At 32.0% G+C, this 17,411-nt stretch overlaps 1 protein-coding gene across 1 annotated transcript; it reads left to right on the plus strand.

Annotated features, from left to right (window-relative positions):
- The first annotated feature begins 8,970 nt into the window (after nucleotides 1-8,970).
- LOC133861025 (NAC domain-containing protein 73-like) lies at nucleotides 8,971-11,705 on the plus strand. The gene is made up of 3 exons (XM_062296722.1): nucleotides 8,971-9,423; nucleotides 9,608-9,803; nucleotides 10,856-11,705. Exons 1-3 carry the CDS (start codon nucleotides 9,250-9,252, stop codon nucleotides 11,386-11,388), a joined length of 903 nt encoding a protein of 300 aa, XP_062152706.1. The 5' UTR covers nucleotides 8,971-9,249; the 3' UTR covers nucleotides 11,389-11,705.
- The last annotated feature ends 5,706 nt before the right edge of the window (nucleotides 11,706-17,411 follow it).

Here is a 17,411-nt window from a genome sequence, read left to right on the forward strand (position 1 = left end):
CCCCAATCAGGAGCTTCTCCATGACAAAAAACAGTTTTCCCTCTGATTTTCGCAGCAGAATACGCTGGTTTCATGACCTTGGTTGTCTCTAGCAAGAGAGGAACCCTAGAGGGGATTAGAGGAGTCATTTTACATGGGTTTCTAGCCCTAATTTCCTTCTATAAAAGCCATAGCCATGCCCCCTTGTGGAGGGAGTTCAGAGAGCAGTAGATAGGTTTAATTTCGTGCATTTTGTAGTGTATTCCAGTAGTTTTTGTTCTTAGACACTTTCTCTCTGTAAAGCTTTTCTTTTATTTCCATATTTGTTCTTCATTTTCTTGTGGTGTTCTTAGTCATGGAAAGCTAGTAACCACAACTAAGGTTGATGATGAAACCTTTCCAGTGATGACACTCACACTCTTGTTATACTACTTGCACATTTAATGATATATTATATTTGTTGTTCAAATTCCATTCATTTAATGCTTCATCTTTTGCAATGAATGTGGTTGGTGGTAGATATAGGACATTTAATATGTTTCAACCGATGGATACATTGTTTTATCGGTTTGAATGATGATATCCATTGTGATTTGTTCATTGAAGAGATACATTGGATGATTTGATTTCAAATGGGTACTCTTTGTGATTTATCTTTGAGTTGGATTCATTTAATGGTTCTAGAGTTAGTGGTTAAGACATTTGAATGACATCCAATGCTTAATGTTCTTTGGGTGTTCAAGTGGAAACCAAGAGTGTGAGTTGTTGGATTTGGTTTGATAGATTCCTTAGCCTTAGTTCCTTTTAATTTGCATATTTCATTTCATCTCTTTTATTTAGTCTTTTGTTCTTTAATCAATCCCCAAACCTTTGGAACTAGGTTAAAATGAAGTTGATTAAACAAGACACCAATATTTGACCATTTCCCTGTGGATTCGACCTCGTACTTGCACACACTATATTGCAAACGATTCGTGCGCTTGCGAGTACTCATTAAAACACACATCATTAATCTTTGAAAAAATTGTTTATAACTTTCCAAATCTAATCTATTAATCTTTGTTTATTTGTTTATAACGTTAGTACCAAACCTAATCGTCTAATCATGGATTCATGAGTTAAGATTTGAAAAAAGAAAAAAGAAAAAAAGATTTTGATGACTTTTGGTATTTCGGCAAGTCTCAGCCCCTTGTTTTCTGCTGATTTCTTAGTCTATGTATGTATGTGTTTTCAAATATAAAACAATGAGTGAATTCATTCTGTCGTATCTTCTGCCTATATGTGTTTCTTGTTCTTATTATATGTTGGTGTCATTAACTAATTATGTGCTATTCTTCTTCATTCTTTGAAAGTGCAGAATTTCTTTTGTAGGATTAGAAGATATTATGTTCAGATTTAGGTATAAGAAATTAGGTGCAGAAATTCTAACTTACTAATGATTATGTGTGTAGGTGATTAACGAAGATTCGGTTGTATTCGATGACAATGTGGTTGAAATAAATACAATGGAAGATCCTTCTATTCATACGAATCCGATGAAGAAAAAAAAGGTCCAGAAGATGCGTAGGAAGACCTCAACAGTTTGGACCCATTTTGATGAACTTCTTTCTTCAGATTCAAATGACACAAGGATATGAACAAAATGCAAGTTTTGTGATTATAAATATATAGCTAACAGTTCACATGGAATTGGAAATCTACAGAAGCATGTGAAGGTTTGTGAGGGGAAAAATGATCATGATATTCAGCAATGCTTCTATCTAGAGATCAAGGAACTCTATCAGTAAGTGCCTCAAAATTTTGTCCTAAAAGATATAGAGAAATGTTGGTTGGTACGATTATTAAGCATGACTTGTCTTTTTTATATGTTGAATATGATGGTGTAAAAAAAATACATAGATACTTGCGTAGTGATGTACCATTAATTAGTAGAAATACTGTTAAGGCTGATTTGATTAAGATGCATATGTTGGAGAAACAAAAAGTTAAGTCTTTGTTAAATGTTTGTTCTTAGAGGATTAGTTTGACATCTGATTTGTGGACTTCTTTGACAACCGATGGGTGTATTTGCCTTACTGCACATTTTATTGACAAAAATTGGGTATTATCTAAAAAGGTGTTAAGCTTTTCATTCATGCCACCACCATATAATGGTGCATCTTTGCTTGAAAAGATATATAGTTTGCTAGAAAAGTGGAAAAATATTTTTTCTATAACATTAGATAATGCTTCTGCAAATGATTTGTATGTTATGAATCTCAAACCAAAATTAAACATGAAGAAAGCCCTTCCTTGTGAAGGTGAGTTGTTTCATATGCGTTGTTGTGCCCATATTCTTAATTTGATAGTGCAAGATGGATTGAAATAGATCACTGATGCTATCCAAAAGATTCGAGATAGTGTTAAGTATTTAGATGATCACAAATGAGAAAACAAAGTTTTCTTCAGGCTGCTAGTCAAATGTCATTGGATAGTAACCAAAGGGTTAAGACAAGATGTGCCAACTAGATGGAATTCGACATATTTTATGCTTGAGAGTGCAATTCATTCTAGGCGTGCTTTTACTTATTTGGGGATGACTGATAAAAACTATATGTTTTGTCCTAATGCACTTGAGTGGGAAAAGGTGAATGATATCAGTAGTTTCTTGGGTTGCTTTTATCGTGCTACATGTGCTTTTTTTTTGTACCAAATATCCCACAGCCAATCTATACTTTCCCATAGTTGCATTGATTTATCTGAACTTGAAGCAAGAACTTGTGAGCGAAGATGGGTATAGGAGATTAATGGTAAGTTAAATAATCTCTAAATTTGAAAAATATTGGTTAGAATTCAGTTTAGTGTTGGCCATTACAGTTGTCTTAAATCCTCGTATCAAGCTGTGCCTTGTAAAGTACTATTATATGAAGATTTATGGAGCTAAATCTCAAGAGTATGAGAATGTGACGAAAACATTAACCAAACTTTGATGGAGTATAGTGCTCCTACGACTTCAAGCTCCACATTTGTTCAACCCCAAGAAGACTCAGATTGAGAAAAGGTGAATAATATTACAAGTTTCTTAGCTTGTTAGTAACTTAGTATATATACTCATAACCATTTACTAATTTTATGTTTATTTTATCTCTTTTCATGTAGGATTTTCTAGCAGATGGAGTCTATGCTGATGCACAAAAGACTTAATTAGAACTTTATTTGGATGAACCCAAGTATTTGGATAAGATTACGACATTTGACATCTTTTCATTTGGAAATGAAGTGAATTTCGCTATCCTGAAGTAGCTGTTATGGCTCGTGATATTTTGAGTATTCCTATTTCTACTATTGCTTCAGAATCCACTTTTAGTATTGGTGGACGTGTAATTGATCAGTATAGGAATTCACTCAAGCTTGATATTGTTGAGACATTGGTTTGGACTAGAAATTGGTTATATGGAGAGCAAGGTAATATTAGTTATTTGCTATTTAATTTCTTCATTTACTTGTATTTTTTTTATCTTACTTTAATGACATTAATTTCTTTCATCTTTTGATATAGAACAAACTTTAATGAAGGTGGATAACGAAGAAGATGATGTTTTGACATTGGATAGTATCAGTTCCTGTGACATTCCAAGTTCATCTGGAAAATGAGCATATTTGTGGGTCATTCAAGAGTGGACAATATGGGTAAAAAATGGGAACCCAATTTGTATTTGTAAATTTGTAATGATGATTTTTTATTATTATTTTTGGTTATTTGATTAGACAATTAAGCATATTAAGTGATTTGGTGCTAGCCTACTAGGCGTTTAATTTCTAGAGATGAATTGGTAAAACTATTATTATTTCATTTAAATACCAAAAAAAAAAAAAAATCACTTTTAACCTAAATGAATTCAACGACATTATGCCAAACGGGTTTCACGAGTCATGTCGGGTGACCCGTGAAAATTACTGTGTCGTGTCGTGTCTAGGGCTCTGACCCGTTAACATAAACGGGTTATGTTTGGGTCTACCTTAAACAGGTCGTGGGCCCCCACGAGTTGTAAACGGGTCGACCCGCAAACCCGTTTTGTCAGCCTTAGCAATGATAGAGTTTGGCTTAATGTTATCCCAAATTTTCTTTTTCCTGTACTGAACTCAGAGCAACAGTCTCTGGTTGTTTAGGGCTTTTTAGGCTCTAGTTTGTAATCTTGGTTATGCATTGAAATATGTATCAGTGATATTTTATTTAAAAAGAAAAAAGATTTTGTTTATTTTGCTCTTTATATTTTTTCGAATGTTCAAAATTATATTAATTTTATTTGTATTCAAATATAATATCAAACCAACAATATTAGAAATTTATGCTAATTTTTAATTAATGCTTTAATAATAGAATCCAAGTTTTCTTTTTGCTACTCTTTTTCTTTATACTTTTTTTTTTATTTTAAACTACATGTATAGGAACAAATACTTGAACATGTTTTAAAATTTGATTTAACATGTTCAGTAACATACTAGTGTACCTTTAGTATGATAGATTGTTTTATACACATTTTTTAATCTATAACAAAAAGCACTATAGAAATACATTTAAATTTTAAAATTAAATTATAACAAAGAATCCAGCACATAACACGGGTTATGTGCTAGTTTTGATAAAGGTGAAACCCACAAGAACTAAATTTATTACTTTTAAAATTCGAGAGTTTTTATTTTTTCTTTATGGTAAACCATAGGAGATCAAATTTGTCTTTTAAGCCTATATATAATGCCCACTAGGAGAATGATGTTGTAGATTCATGTAATAGTTCAAGATTGTTAAATTGATATAAAATTTGAATATTACATCTTTTATTTTTTTTGAAAATATAAGAATCTTTATTAAAATAAACTCCAATCACCTAGGGTCAAAAATGACTCCCTAGATATAATACTACAGTTATTTTTGAGTGCTCCATTGCCACATTTGGACTTCTGCTCTTGAGTAGTTCTGGTTATTCCCTTCCAATTTTGGGGGGATGGGGTCCAGATTTTTATGGGTCAGCTGAAACCACCAAGTTATGATCCAAATTCCAGACTTACAATCCAACCACTGCTATTAGGCCCAGATAAGCTTTAATTTGAAATCTTTGGAAAAATATGTGTCGGTAAGTTATGTTTCGAGTCCATTTGAATTTGTGATTTTAAAAAATTATAGTTAAACGGTTGATAGAATCACTATTTAACGTTTAAAATCATAATTTCGATTTTAAAAAAAAGCAACTCATTGCTTCCCGTTTGAAAATGTAAATTTTTTCTACTTTTTCTAAGCCGAAATTATTTTAAAAACGCACTCCCAAACAATAATTTTTTACGATTTAGTTTAAAATTGTATTTTTTATTTATAAAATCGCAATACCAAATACACCTATCAATTGCTATTTACTTGCTCAAAGAGAAGGACTTATAAATCGCTAATGACTTGTTTGGATGTGTGATTTTTTGAAAAATTGTGAATGCCGAAAGAATTTATTTTTTGAAATTATATTTGATTGGTTTAGAAAACTTGAGACAAAATTTTATTTTATTTTTTAAAAAAATAGATAAAATCTAAGTAGAATTTAAATTCTAAAAAATAATATTTAAAATATTGAAGAATAGAGTTCACCCAAACATGCCTTTAACTGTTGCTTTAATTGTGAGGGAGAGAGACGCTTGTAGGTCAAAAAAAAAAAAAAAAAGTTGAGTAGGTAGACGTGGGAATTTGATTATTCGTAGGTTAAAAAATGACAGAAAGGAAAGAAGTTATGTATGCATGTGGATGCTATGCGCCCTTTATGCATGTTGTCCTTAGAATGAATCTATCCTATCCCGAGGTTTCTATTAATCAACTTTAATAGGGACCACAATCATTCAACAACATATAAATTGTCTTATAAAATTTAAACAACGACGATTAGGGAAATGAGTAGCTCATAATTTTAATTTTTTTTTTTTTAAAAAAAACAAGATAATATATATATTAAGTTCATCATTTATAAAAAAAAAAACCAAAAGAAGTCTAAAATGTAAAGCAGATGTCATAGACGGTCATTACAAAAACATCATTTGCATGTGTGCTGTTATGAGCAGACTCAGTAAAGTACAAATGCAGATGTAGTTACTAAAATTTACTATCAACAAAGTGTGAATGCATATACAAAATAAAGGTATTATCTGTTCATATAGTATGATTTATACCCTTACAATAGGGTATGACTTATCAATTATGAGCAACTGATGCCATAGATGCTCAAATAATAATAATAATAATAAAAAAAATGGAGAACTTCACTTAAGGGTATTGAGCTTTCACCATTTTTGAAATAAGGTACTTAAACTTCAAACCGTCTTAATTTAGGGTATTTATTTTTCAGAAAATCTTAATTAGGGATCCCTCTGTCAGGATTTTTTTGTTAAATCATATAAAAATTTCCGAAATACCTCTCATTTTTTAGAAAAAAAAAAAGAAAAAAAAAACTGTTAGGATTTAGGTCTTGTTTAGAATTTAACAAAATTTCCAAGAATATTCATACCTGAAATTTTGAAAAATTTTATAAATTATTTTTAAAAAATAAACACTGGTATTTTGTGTAATAGGATTTAACGAAAAGTCCTAACATAGGACCCCTAATTGAGACTTTTCGAAAAATAGATATCTTAAATTGAGATGATTTGAAGTTCAGGCATATCTTCTTTAAAATTAAATGGTGAAAGTTCAGTATTCTTAAGTGAAATTATCCATAAAAAAAAATATATAAATAAAAATAAGAACCAGGGTGATTTAACTTGTACACCACCCCTTTTTTTATTTTTTATTTTTTTTTAAAAATCTATATTTTTGTGCTCGTTTCAAGCTGACAATGATGTATCACATAAAAGCAACGTAATAATTAACCCTGTGTTTTGTTATATATTATTTTGTTGTTCTTTTTAATGAAGACCTTGGCTTTTACCCTACGAAAGGAAAAAAAAAAAAAAAAATGATAAAGGCTAAAAATTCCATAACCTGGGGTCCACAAGTTGTCAATGGGATCGATGCGAAACATGATACACGTTGTAATAAAGAGTAATATCCTAAATTGCAAAGCCAATATTCTGCTCAGTTAAAAAGTTAATTGGTATATATATATATATTTTGATATAGTATTTCTTAAGTATGTTTATGGCATGAAAACTTTGCCTCGAACTACCACCAAAATCTAAGCAAGCTGTACTTAAATGGCAGTACTGTTGCGTAATGTGATGATCATCCTGATGGTTTTTTTGAACGGAAATTTCATTGCATAAGAGGTTTGAAGGCAAATACAACAGCCCGAAGGCCAATAAACCAGTCTCGAAATCTACAACACAAGCTCGGATCTTGATGATTATAACAAAAAGAGAACAAAGTCAAGATAATTAAACCTCCCTCCTAAGTACGCACCTTTAATTAATAGTCACGGGAAGAAAAAAAATGCACATTATATAATTCTTGTAACATATTAATGTCAAGTATTTCTTGGAGATGGAGAATCTCTTGAAGTTGTGAAACTCACATGTTTTGAACAATTTAAAAATATGACCCGGTACACATGTTCGTCCGAATTTTATAAAAATTCGAAACAATCTAATAACAAAGGATCACAATCCATATTTTGACATTCTAATTAATATAAGATTTTAGACTTTTTGGTCGAAGATATATAAGGCTTTGTTCGTTAATTTTGACATAAATGTTTTTGGAAAACGTTTTTCTTATTTTTTGGTGTTTAGTAGAAAATCTTAGTCAAATTAAAAACATTTTCAATTGACCAGGAAATTGAAACTCCCATTAATTTCCATAAAATGATTTTATTTTTTTATTTTTTTTAATTGTAAACCATTTTTTCGAGTTTGAGTTTCTCATTCTCAAATTGTCGGACCAGTACTGTCGGAAGCCACTGGAATTTGTCCGAAGTTGTCGGGTCGCCGCTTGAATTTGTTGGACCACCGTCGGAAGCCTATGGGCACTGGAGTTCACTGGACCGTACCACGACCGTCGTAAGCTGCCGAACCGCTGCTATAGTTTTGCTATCCCTAATTTTCCGTACAAAGTTAAACGCCAAAAGAAAAAAAAAAAAATCAAGATATATAATCTGAAAAATAGTTTCGTTGAAAATGTTTAAAACACGAAAACAATTGGAGCCTAACAATATATGGAGTCTAAAGCAACCAGAGAGCAATATCATGACATCTGGTATGCGCATGTTAGAAAGTCGTTGTCCTGGTTTAGGTATACATAGAGCCAATAGTCTTGGGTTTGATTAGTTGTTACTGCTTCCTATAAACTTGTAATGAGAAGGACCATCTTTATTCAATCCTCTTCCTTTCTTTTCCTTTTGCCCTCACAAATCCAGGGCACTTTCATTTCAAATACGATATATATATATATATATATGTTTGTTTTTTCCTAGCTGGTCAGTGGATGATATATAAACGGCAACCATGAAATGATGAGTTCCTGGGAAATATCATATCATATATATAGATGTGCATATATAATTAATTTGAAGCAGAAAATATTCAGCAGGTTATTGTGTCTACACCAACATTAAGATCGAAGAAGATTGAAAAGGATCGAGAGTGCCAATATTTCAGAAAAGAGAGGTTTCTTCACTTGCATGAGAAGTCTACGTGAAGGAATAGAATTGCTATATAATTAATATATGGCCTTTTATTTTCTTTTTCTTTTTCTTTTTCTTTTATTGGTTAGTTTTATTCCGGAATAATTCATATTTTAGCTTTAGGTACACTCTACGACGACATAGGACCTAAAATCTCAATCTCTCTCTTTCTCATATTTGGTTGCCCCATCGCAACTCAAACCCTTTTCCCAACTTTTGTTTTTTGTTTAAGATTTGAACCCGTTTTAACAAATTAAATCTCCCTTTATTCTTCTACAAGTTTTTATACTTCTATAATATATGCAAGCAAAACCAAACTTAAGATCCAAGCAACACTTTTCTCTCTCTCTCTCTCTCTCTCTCTCTCTCTCTCTCTTCAAGTTGCTATATTTCTGAAAATTTGATTTTCAATTTGATTTTTTAGTTCTCTCTCTGTCTCTCTCTCATAGAAATTAAGACAAGGAGGGAAGGGAGGATTGGAAAAGTAGAGGACTAAAAAGCGAGGTGGAAGAATTTAATTCCTTCCCAACCCTCAAGAAGAACATGCATGAGGGGAGCGAGGTAGCAAGCTTTAGAAGAGACAAGTTTGCTTTTCATTCCTTTTAAATATTCCCATCTCTCTCTATTCTTAGGATTTTGTATGTTCGAACGTCGTCCAAGAAAGAAAGATCCACTGTGGAATGACCAAAAGAGGAACCTACACAAGGAAATGACTCATTGCGATGACCAAATAATCATTCCTGCAAAATCCAAAGATAATCTTATTCGAGCTTGTCCATCATGCGGTCATCAGATCAAATGCCAAGATAAGCAGGTTCTAAATAAATTTCAATCTCTCTCTCGAGCTCTTATATATTGTTCCAATATCATTTATATTTTTTAGGGTAAATCAGATTTTCATGAGTTTTACCAGCTAGCTTCTTTAGTGCATGTGTTATATACACACATATATATAAAATAATCATAAAAAAAGAACTAAAATATATATATATATACAGACTGGACTTCATGATTTGCCGGGGCTACCTGCGGGTGTGAAGTTTGATCCAACTGATCAAGAAATTCTTGAACATTTGGAGGGGAAGGTGCAGTCTGATGACTCTGATGCTTGTGCTCACCCTCTCATCGATGAGTTCATCCCTACAATTCAAGGAGAGAATGGAATTTGTTACACCCACCCAGAGAAGTTGCCAGGTGAATAATTACAATGACCCAAATTTCATTGTTTTTTTGTTTTTGTTTAATCATGCATGTTAGCTTCATTTGTTTTCACAATTATTGCTAAATTCTTTGTTTAAAACCCCATATTAATCGATCGTAAGTAAAGTACATGTATCAACTTAATTTTCCGTTTGTTTTTGCATGGGGAATTAAACAAACAACACCATGCACATACTTAGAACTCTAGAGTCTAGCTAGACCTTATTTTAACAATGTAATTTATTTTTTATTTTTTTAATTGTTTTTTCTGACTTGTTTAATTTGAATTGCAACGACAAATTAAATTACGGTAGTTGATAATTCATATGATATCAGTCTTCCAGGTTCAAGTTAGACTGGTTTAATTGTATAACATCTTCAGCATGACAATTAAGTGCGATTAATTTCTCGAAATTCAGTAAATTTCTTATCCAATGAAGCTTTAATTATTAGATTGCGTGGTAGAATATGATATAAATGACGACAATTATCTGAAGGAAAAGACCTCTAGTCTCCCATAGAAATATATATATATGCAAAACCCACTCAATCAATTCCATTGAAAAGTTAATCTATCTCTTTTGTTTGAAAAACCCCCGGCAACTAACATGCACTAGTATGTAGCATTTCCCATTATAAATGAATAAACCTTCCAACTATTTAACCAAATGGCATTTATGTAGCCTCTTTAAAAAAAAAAACCCTTCAATTAATTACCTTAGTAAGACAAGGTAAGATATATAGTGTCTTGGAAGCATCTGTTTAAGTATTAATTAAATTATTTATTATACTATTTTCTATTAGTTTAAGTTTTTTTGGAATAAGTGATAATTTAACATGGTATCAAAACAAATGTTTAAATTATGTTTCCGTTATTCACCTTCTATTTGAATTAAATATTTCATGTGTTGAATTAATTAAGTTCACAAATAAAAAGAAATGTTATATATCATTTTCTATCCATTTAAGCTTTTAAGATATACAAGTGGTGAAACACATTGTTAATGCGTAATATTATTTGATGCTCCATTAATGTGATAATGCAGGAGTAAGCAAAGATGGCTTGGTCCGCCACTTCTTTCACCGACCTTCCAAAGCGTACACGACCGGAACACGGAAAAGGAGAAAGGTGCACACGGACATGGAAGGCGGTGAGACCCGGTGGCACAAAACAGGAAAGACTCGGCCAATTTCCGCCGGCGGCAAGGTGAAAGGGTTCAAAAAGATACTTGTGCTCTACACCAACTATGGGAAGCAAAGAAAGCCTGAAAAGACAAATTGGGTAATGCACCAATACCACATCGGTAATAATGAAGAAGAGAAAGATGGAGAGTTAGTGGTGTCAAAAGTTTTCTACCAAACACAACCGAGACAATGCGGTTCCTTCATTAAGGACTCACTTTCTTCAAAATTGAAGGGACAAAATGGGCATGAGGGTGGTCTTAGAAACAATGCACTTTTTGAGTACTATAATTCTTCTTTGATATCCTTTGATCAGGGCAGCCAAAATAGGGCAAGCAGCACTCCTCAGCTACTTTCTCATTTTGCAGTCCATGATGGGTCTTCGTTTGTTTCTTGAAAGAAAGATCAAGGGAGGACAAAAAGGTGGGGAATAAGGAGGACGATATCATGCATGTATAGCTAAAGATTAGGCTATAGTTCTCTCTCTCTCTCTCTCTCTCTCTCTCTATTTGTCTGGTTTTTTAGAGTCTAGTTCATGGTTTCTACAGGTCAGAAAATGTACATTCAAAGGGGCCGGGTAATGTCCGCTTGATGCCAGTGCTGACTTTAGTCGAATGGATTTTAACTTTGTCTTTGTTATTTGATGTGCACTTTTCTTATATGACTCCTTGTAATGATTAAAATAAAAGTATAAAATTATTGTACTTGTTAATAGGAACAACTCTTTTTAGTTCTCTATAATCGAGTAGAGTGACCTTATATATATATATATATATATATATATATATATATATATATATATATATTGAAGAAATTCTAAAGGATATAGAAATATAAAAAGCAATAGTGGAAATAAAAGAAATAGACAAAAAAATTTACGTACGTGATTTGGTGTATGACCTCCGTCCACATAATAAATTCTTAAGGCTACATCGTGCTCTTATTCCTTAATAAGTTTACAATATAAAATGCTCTATTTTTAGAGCTTATAAATGAAATATAATTTTAAACAAATTCCTTAATTTATGGTGATTCAATCTCATCAAATCATCATTGAATCTTAAAATTAGACTAATTTAATCTTCATCAAAGATAATACAATCCTCCTCAAATTCTTAATTTTAGGGTAGTTCAAATATATATATATATATATGGTTTTTCTTTCTAATTAAGTTTGAAGAGCCAAAGGAAACTTAATGCATGGCAATGTCACAATCATCTGGATTAGCACATGAACAGTTCAAGATTAGCTAGTTTAATTTGTAGGCCTTGGAGGGGAACAGGGGATTTGGGCCTGGCATGAACCCAACTCTAAATGCCGGGAGCTCCAACATTAACCATCAAACTTAGCCAAACTTGATCCGTGAGATTTCAGTCTTTGATGTTTACCAATTTGCAATAAGTTTCTTATGATTTAAAAAATGACTGTTGTAAGCGTAAGTGAGAAATAACTTCTCATCCCAACGCGCCCCTCCACCATTTCCATCGGCGCGCCCTCGCTCCCTGTAGCCATTGACCGTTTCATCTTCCGACATCTACATGCCGGCACGTGGATCTCAAGCATTTGCGCATAGATCTAACCCTTAGGCGATTGGATCTTATGCACCGGCCCACGTACTCCTCACCTTCCTCTGCTCCACTTGTTGTTGAAGCTGCTAATTTTTGGGTCTTTTTTACTGTCTTTCTGTTTCTGTATCTTTTTGTTCCTTGGGTTTTTGTCTCCTTGCTTTTTTGTTGCTTGATCTTGTTTTCGGAGACGGGTACGTGTTCCTTATTGGCAAATTTTGTTCAGATTCTAGCAATGCGATTTCCCCTTCAACCGCCTTTCGATCATTGTTGTTGCCAAATATGTGCATGGGGTAGGGTTGAAGAATATTTTGAGTGTCATGCCCCTGTCTGCGTTCTTTAGGATTCGGGTAAGGTTGAAGGGTCTCAAGACGGTCATGCCCCTACCTGTGCTTTCTGTTTTGGTGTTTTCACCTCTTTATCTAGCCCCTATTGATAGGACCAGATCATTTTTTTTTGACTCATTTTCTACCGTTTATTTGTATTTGTTGTACTGTTATTTCCGTTTTGGGTTTGTTGCCGGAGAACCCACCCCTTTGTTTAGGCCTTCCACTCTCTCTTCCTCTTGAATCAAGAATAGAAAAGACCCTTCCTTATAACATTTTCCTCGTATTCAATTATAAAAAAAAAAAAAATACCAATAATAATAAGACATATGTCCCATTTGATAAAAAAATATAAAAGAAAAACAACTTAATATATATATATATATATAGAAAATAAGGTGTCAGAAGAAGCAATAGTCTGTGCATAAGTCCACTGCCGACAAATTACCAACGGCCTAGCCTGGCTCTAATGACACGATAGGAGAATGGTATTAATATGTAAAAGTTTTCTAAACATCGCTAAGTTGTTGGAAAGAATTGCTAATTTTTCGACATTTTATAAACGCTGTTAATCATTCATTTAGCAAAACACTAATAAACAAAGAAATAAAACTGGTTGAATTACCGTACCATCATATTACTAAATATAAGCTACATAACCATGCAGAAAATGTTCAGATAGCAAGCAATTATCTACAAATGCTTGATTTTCAAGGAAAAATAAAAAATAAAAAAGATCTGTCCAAGCATCCAAACATTTGCTCAGTACATTCTTCCCAAATAGTCATGAGAACATTACAGCAACGACCATCTGTCCAAATTAATAGTCATTACTCAAAGAGCTATTACGCCTCATCGTCCTCATACTAACCCTCGTCCTCATTGTCTGCAATTGAACATTAAAAACAAAGAAATATTAAAAAAAAAAAAATCAAATTGTGCAATCAACAAATATTTGAAAAGATTATATAAACACGAAAGGAGTATAAAAGAAAGGTTAATGAAATTTGTACACACAATATGCATACAAATAACACGTACATTTAGCTATGACAAAAGAGTTTACCACAAGCACAGAGCTTGAGAGTGAGAGGTTCAGTTCCTAACAAGAATACACTAAAAAAAATGTGTGTAACGACCACACCCAATCCACAATAAAATGAGGCAAAAGATGAAAAACACAACCACCAAAAGCAACAAACAAAATCAATCTGACGCTCAGATTGGATTTCAATTCAAAAAAGGAAATGGGAAAAAAAGGGAAATGATAAACAGAAAATTGAAGCATATCAACTACAAGCTAGCAGTGTAGTGAGGGTGAAAGCTTACCTGGACAAGGGAGAGAGAGAGAGAGAGAGAGAGAGAAAGATTAGGCTTTAGGGGTTTTACAACCCAACTGCCAACACACTCAAGAGTGTAAAAGTAGTGTAATCCACCCGGGAAATGCTGGTGTTCCCACCAGCCTCCCACCCCCATCCCACCACACCCTACGTGAAAAAACTGAAAATGAAATTATTAAATAAAAAAATAAAATCACTTAGGGTGAGTGGGATGTTGGTGGGAACACCGCCATTTTCCAATCCACAAACATTCATTACATTCCTATTGCTACAAATTTAAAGAACTTTGCTTTGGTGCTTAAAAAAAAAAGAAAGGGAAAAATACATATAATTCTCTCAAACTACCACTCAATTGTCAATGTACCCTCTAAACTATCAATTGTGTCAATGTCCCCTCCATAAACTACCAAAAAATGTCAATGTCCCGCCTAAGACCAACAAAAAGACAAAAATGATCATAATTTTTTTTGAATAAGAAAAAAATGTCCTCATAAATTCAAAAAATTAAAACTAAAACTAAAAAACTTAAAAAAAAAATAAAACTAAAAAAGAAATATTTTAAAAAAATTAAATAAAAAAGGAATTTTTTTTTTTTTTCAAAAAAAAGAACTAATTTTTTAATTTTTTTTTTTAAAAAAGTAAATAAAAAATAACTGAATTTTTTTAAAAAATAAAACATAAAACAAATGAAAAAAAGAAAAAAAGAAAAGCCAGTTTCTATTTAATTAAAAAAACAAAAAAGAACAATTTTTTTAAAGAAAAAAAAAACGAAAAACAAAAAATAACTGGAATTTATTTATTTTTTGAAAAAATAAAACAAATGAAAAAAAACCAGTTTTTATTAAATTAAAAAACGAAAAAGAACATTTTTTTAAATGAAAAAAAAAACGAAAAAAACAAAAAAAAACTAAAATTTATTTTTTTTTTAAAATGAAACAAATGAAAAAAAAAAACCTGTTTTTATTAAATTAAAAAAACGAAAAAGAACAATTTTTTTTAAAAAGAAATAAAAACTGAAAATTATTTTTTAAAAAAATAAAAAATAAAAAACAGTTTTAATTTTTTATTTTTTTTTGGAATAAATTTTTGTTATTTTATATTTTTTTAATAATTTTTTTTAGTTTTTATTTTATTTTAATAATTTTATGAAGGGCATTTTTGTCATTAGGACGACATTGATATTTTCTGGTAGTTTAAGGGTGGAGATTGACACAATTGGTAGTTTGGGGGGTACATTGACAATGATATGAAAGTTTGAGGGGGTTACGTGTACTTTTCTCAACAAAAAAAAAAAAATTGCAGCACGTGTAATAATTTACTCAATGGTCTAAATTTAATTTCACTCTCTCTTTCTTATAAAAAATTTGAAATTAAATTTAGACATCTGTTGTAATTTTTTCACAAAACCTAAGCCAAATCCAAATTTAACAGTAGCATATGCATAGTCTTTGTCAAAGGCCAAACTATTTAATAGTACCCCCAAAAAAAAAAAAAGAAAAAAAAAAAGCCACCAATCTTCCCACAAAACAGGCCACAACGTAGAATGGTAAACCATATAAATGTTGTCCAAATGGCAGTACCAAAAACCATACAAACGGCCAATTAAAAACAGCCTTTCTCACAGAATTAAATATTTTATGTGTTGGGCCTTACCTATTAAAAGGAATTTCGAGCCCACACGTAAGGAAAATGTTAAAATATTAATTAAATGATTAAATTTACATATTCCTATCAGCTTAAGTTTTTGAAATAAGTGATGGTTTAACTGTCCACAATTTTTCTTTTTAACATAAAAATTGGAGCCGGTTTTCAAAACCCTAAACTAAAGTGACACTAAACTAAACTCTTTCGTTTCCGCTTTCATTCTCTTTAAACTAAAAGCTAATATTAACATTAACATCGAAATGAAAACAGAGGTTAACTAAAGGGTACCAGCCATTAATGTTGGTTTCTTTGTTAATTAACACAATGGAAAGAGGTCATTTATAGGCAGATTAAGTCGTAGTTTAAGCTTTTAATTTGAATATATAGTCCACCTGCGTACGTACCTCATCCAAAACAATTCAAACATATAAAATGTTAAGAGTATTGATAAAAAAAATAAAAATAAAAAAAAACACCCACATTATATACCAATTACACACTCACACTAATATAAGGTGTAACCCATGTGATGAGTCCTACTCACATGTAGGGGTGTATAAGCGGTGTAGTTATTAACCAGAAATAACCGGCGCAGTTATTAACCAGAAATAACCGGTAACAACCGTTAACCGGAGAAACTGAAAAATTAAAAAAGCGGAAATAATCGCAACCAGATAATCGGATACTTGGTTGCGGTTACCGGTTATTATAGTTTAAAAAATCAGTTAATAACCGTGTAACCACACCCGGTTTTTATTTTATATATATACTATTGTTTGCCTAATGTTTGATGTCAGATTTTGATTCTTTTTTGGTTCTGTTTTGGTTTAAAAAGTTGTAAACAGAGTTTTGTCTCTGCATGCCAATGTATTGTTTCTGGTTTTGTTGGTTTTAGCTTGCTGTTTTGATCTGATTGTAATCTGGATCAGTTGTTTTGAATAAAATTGCTTACTTATTCATTTTTTTTAAAAAAAAGGAGGAGAAATTAAACCATTAAAAAAGAAGAAAAACAAAAATAAGAAAGTTTTGGTTGTATTACTTGAGTGTTTCGTGTAGCACAAGGAGGACAAGATGGTGGTGCGCATTGGTGTACCCAAAGCTTGGAAGTGATAAAGACTTCGTCCCTGGATTTTTGATAAGAACATGTCCATAGCAGTACTGTGACTCCAGTGATATCTTCATCACGGATGTTTGATTGGTTTGGAGGGTCTATCTACCAGGGGTCCAACAAGAAATAATTCAGTGTTATTTTGACAAGTAAATTCAAGAATAAAAGAAAACCGGTTGTCTGGTTAATAACCAGTTTAAAATAACCGGATAACCGGCAGTTGATAAAAACCTCAACCGGTAGCCGGCAGTTGTTAAAATAGGAATAACTGGGAACTCCGGTTGCAGTAGCGGTTATAAGCAAATAACCGCTATCGCAACCGGTTGTACACCCCTACTCACATGGATCCTAACCCATGTGAGTAGAGGTGTACAATTGGTGTGCATTGTGGGTGTCCCAAAATGCTAACATGTGAAACAACTATATTTCACATTTG

The sequence above is a fragment of the Alnus glutinosa genome, chromosome 2 (assembly GCF_958979055.1).
Source record: "Alnus glutinosa chromosome 2, dhAlnGlut1.1, whole genome shotgun sequence".
NCBI lineage: Eukaryota > Viridiplantae > Streptophyta > Magnoliopsida > Fagales > Betulaceae > Alnus > Alnus glutinosa.

Bases quoted from the DNA above. Each gene is read 5' to 3' on its own strand.
- LOC133861025 (XM_062296722.1), top strand. From the start codon at position 9,250: ATGTTCGAACGTCGTCCAAGAAAGAAAGATCCACTGTGGAATGACCAA. The intron at 9,424-9,607 runs GTTCTAAATAAA...ATATATATACAG, and splicing joins TCAAATGCCAAGATAAGCAG to ACTGGACTTCATGATTTGCC. The intron at 9,804-10,855 runs GTGAATAATTAC...GTGATAATGCAG, and splicing joins CCACCCAGAGAAGTTGCCAG to GAGTAAGCAAAGATGGCTTG.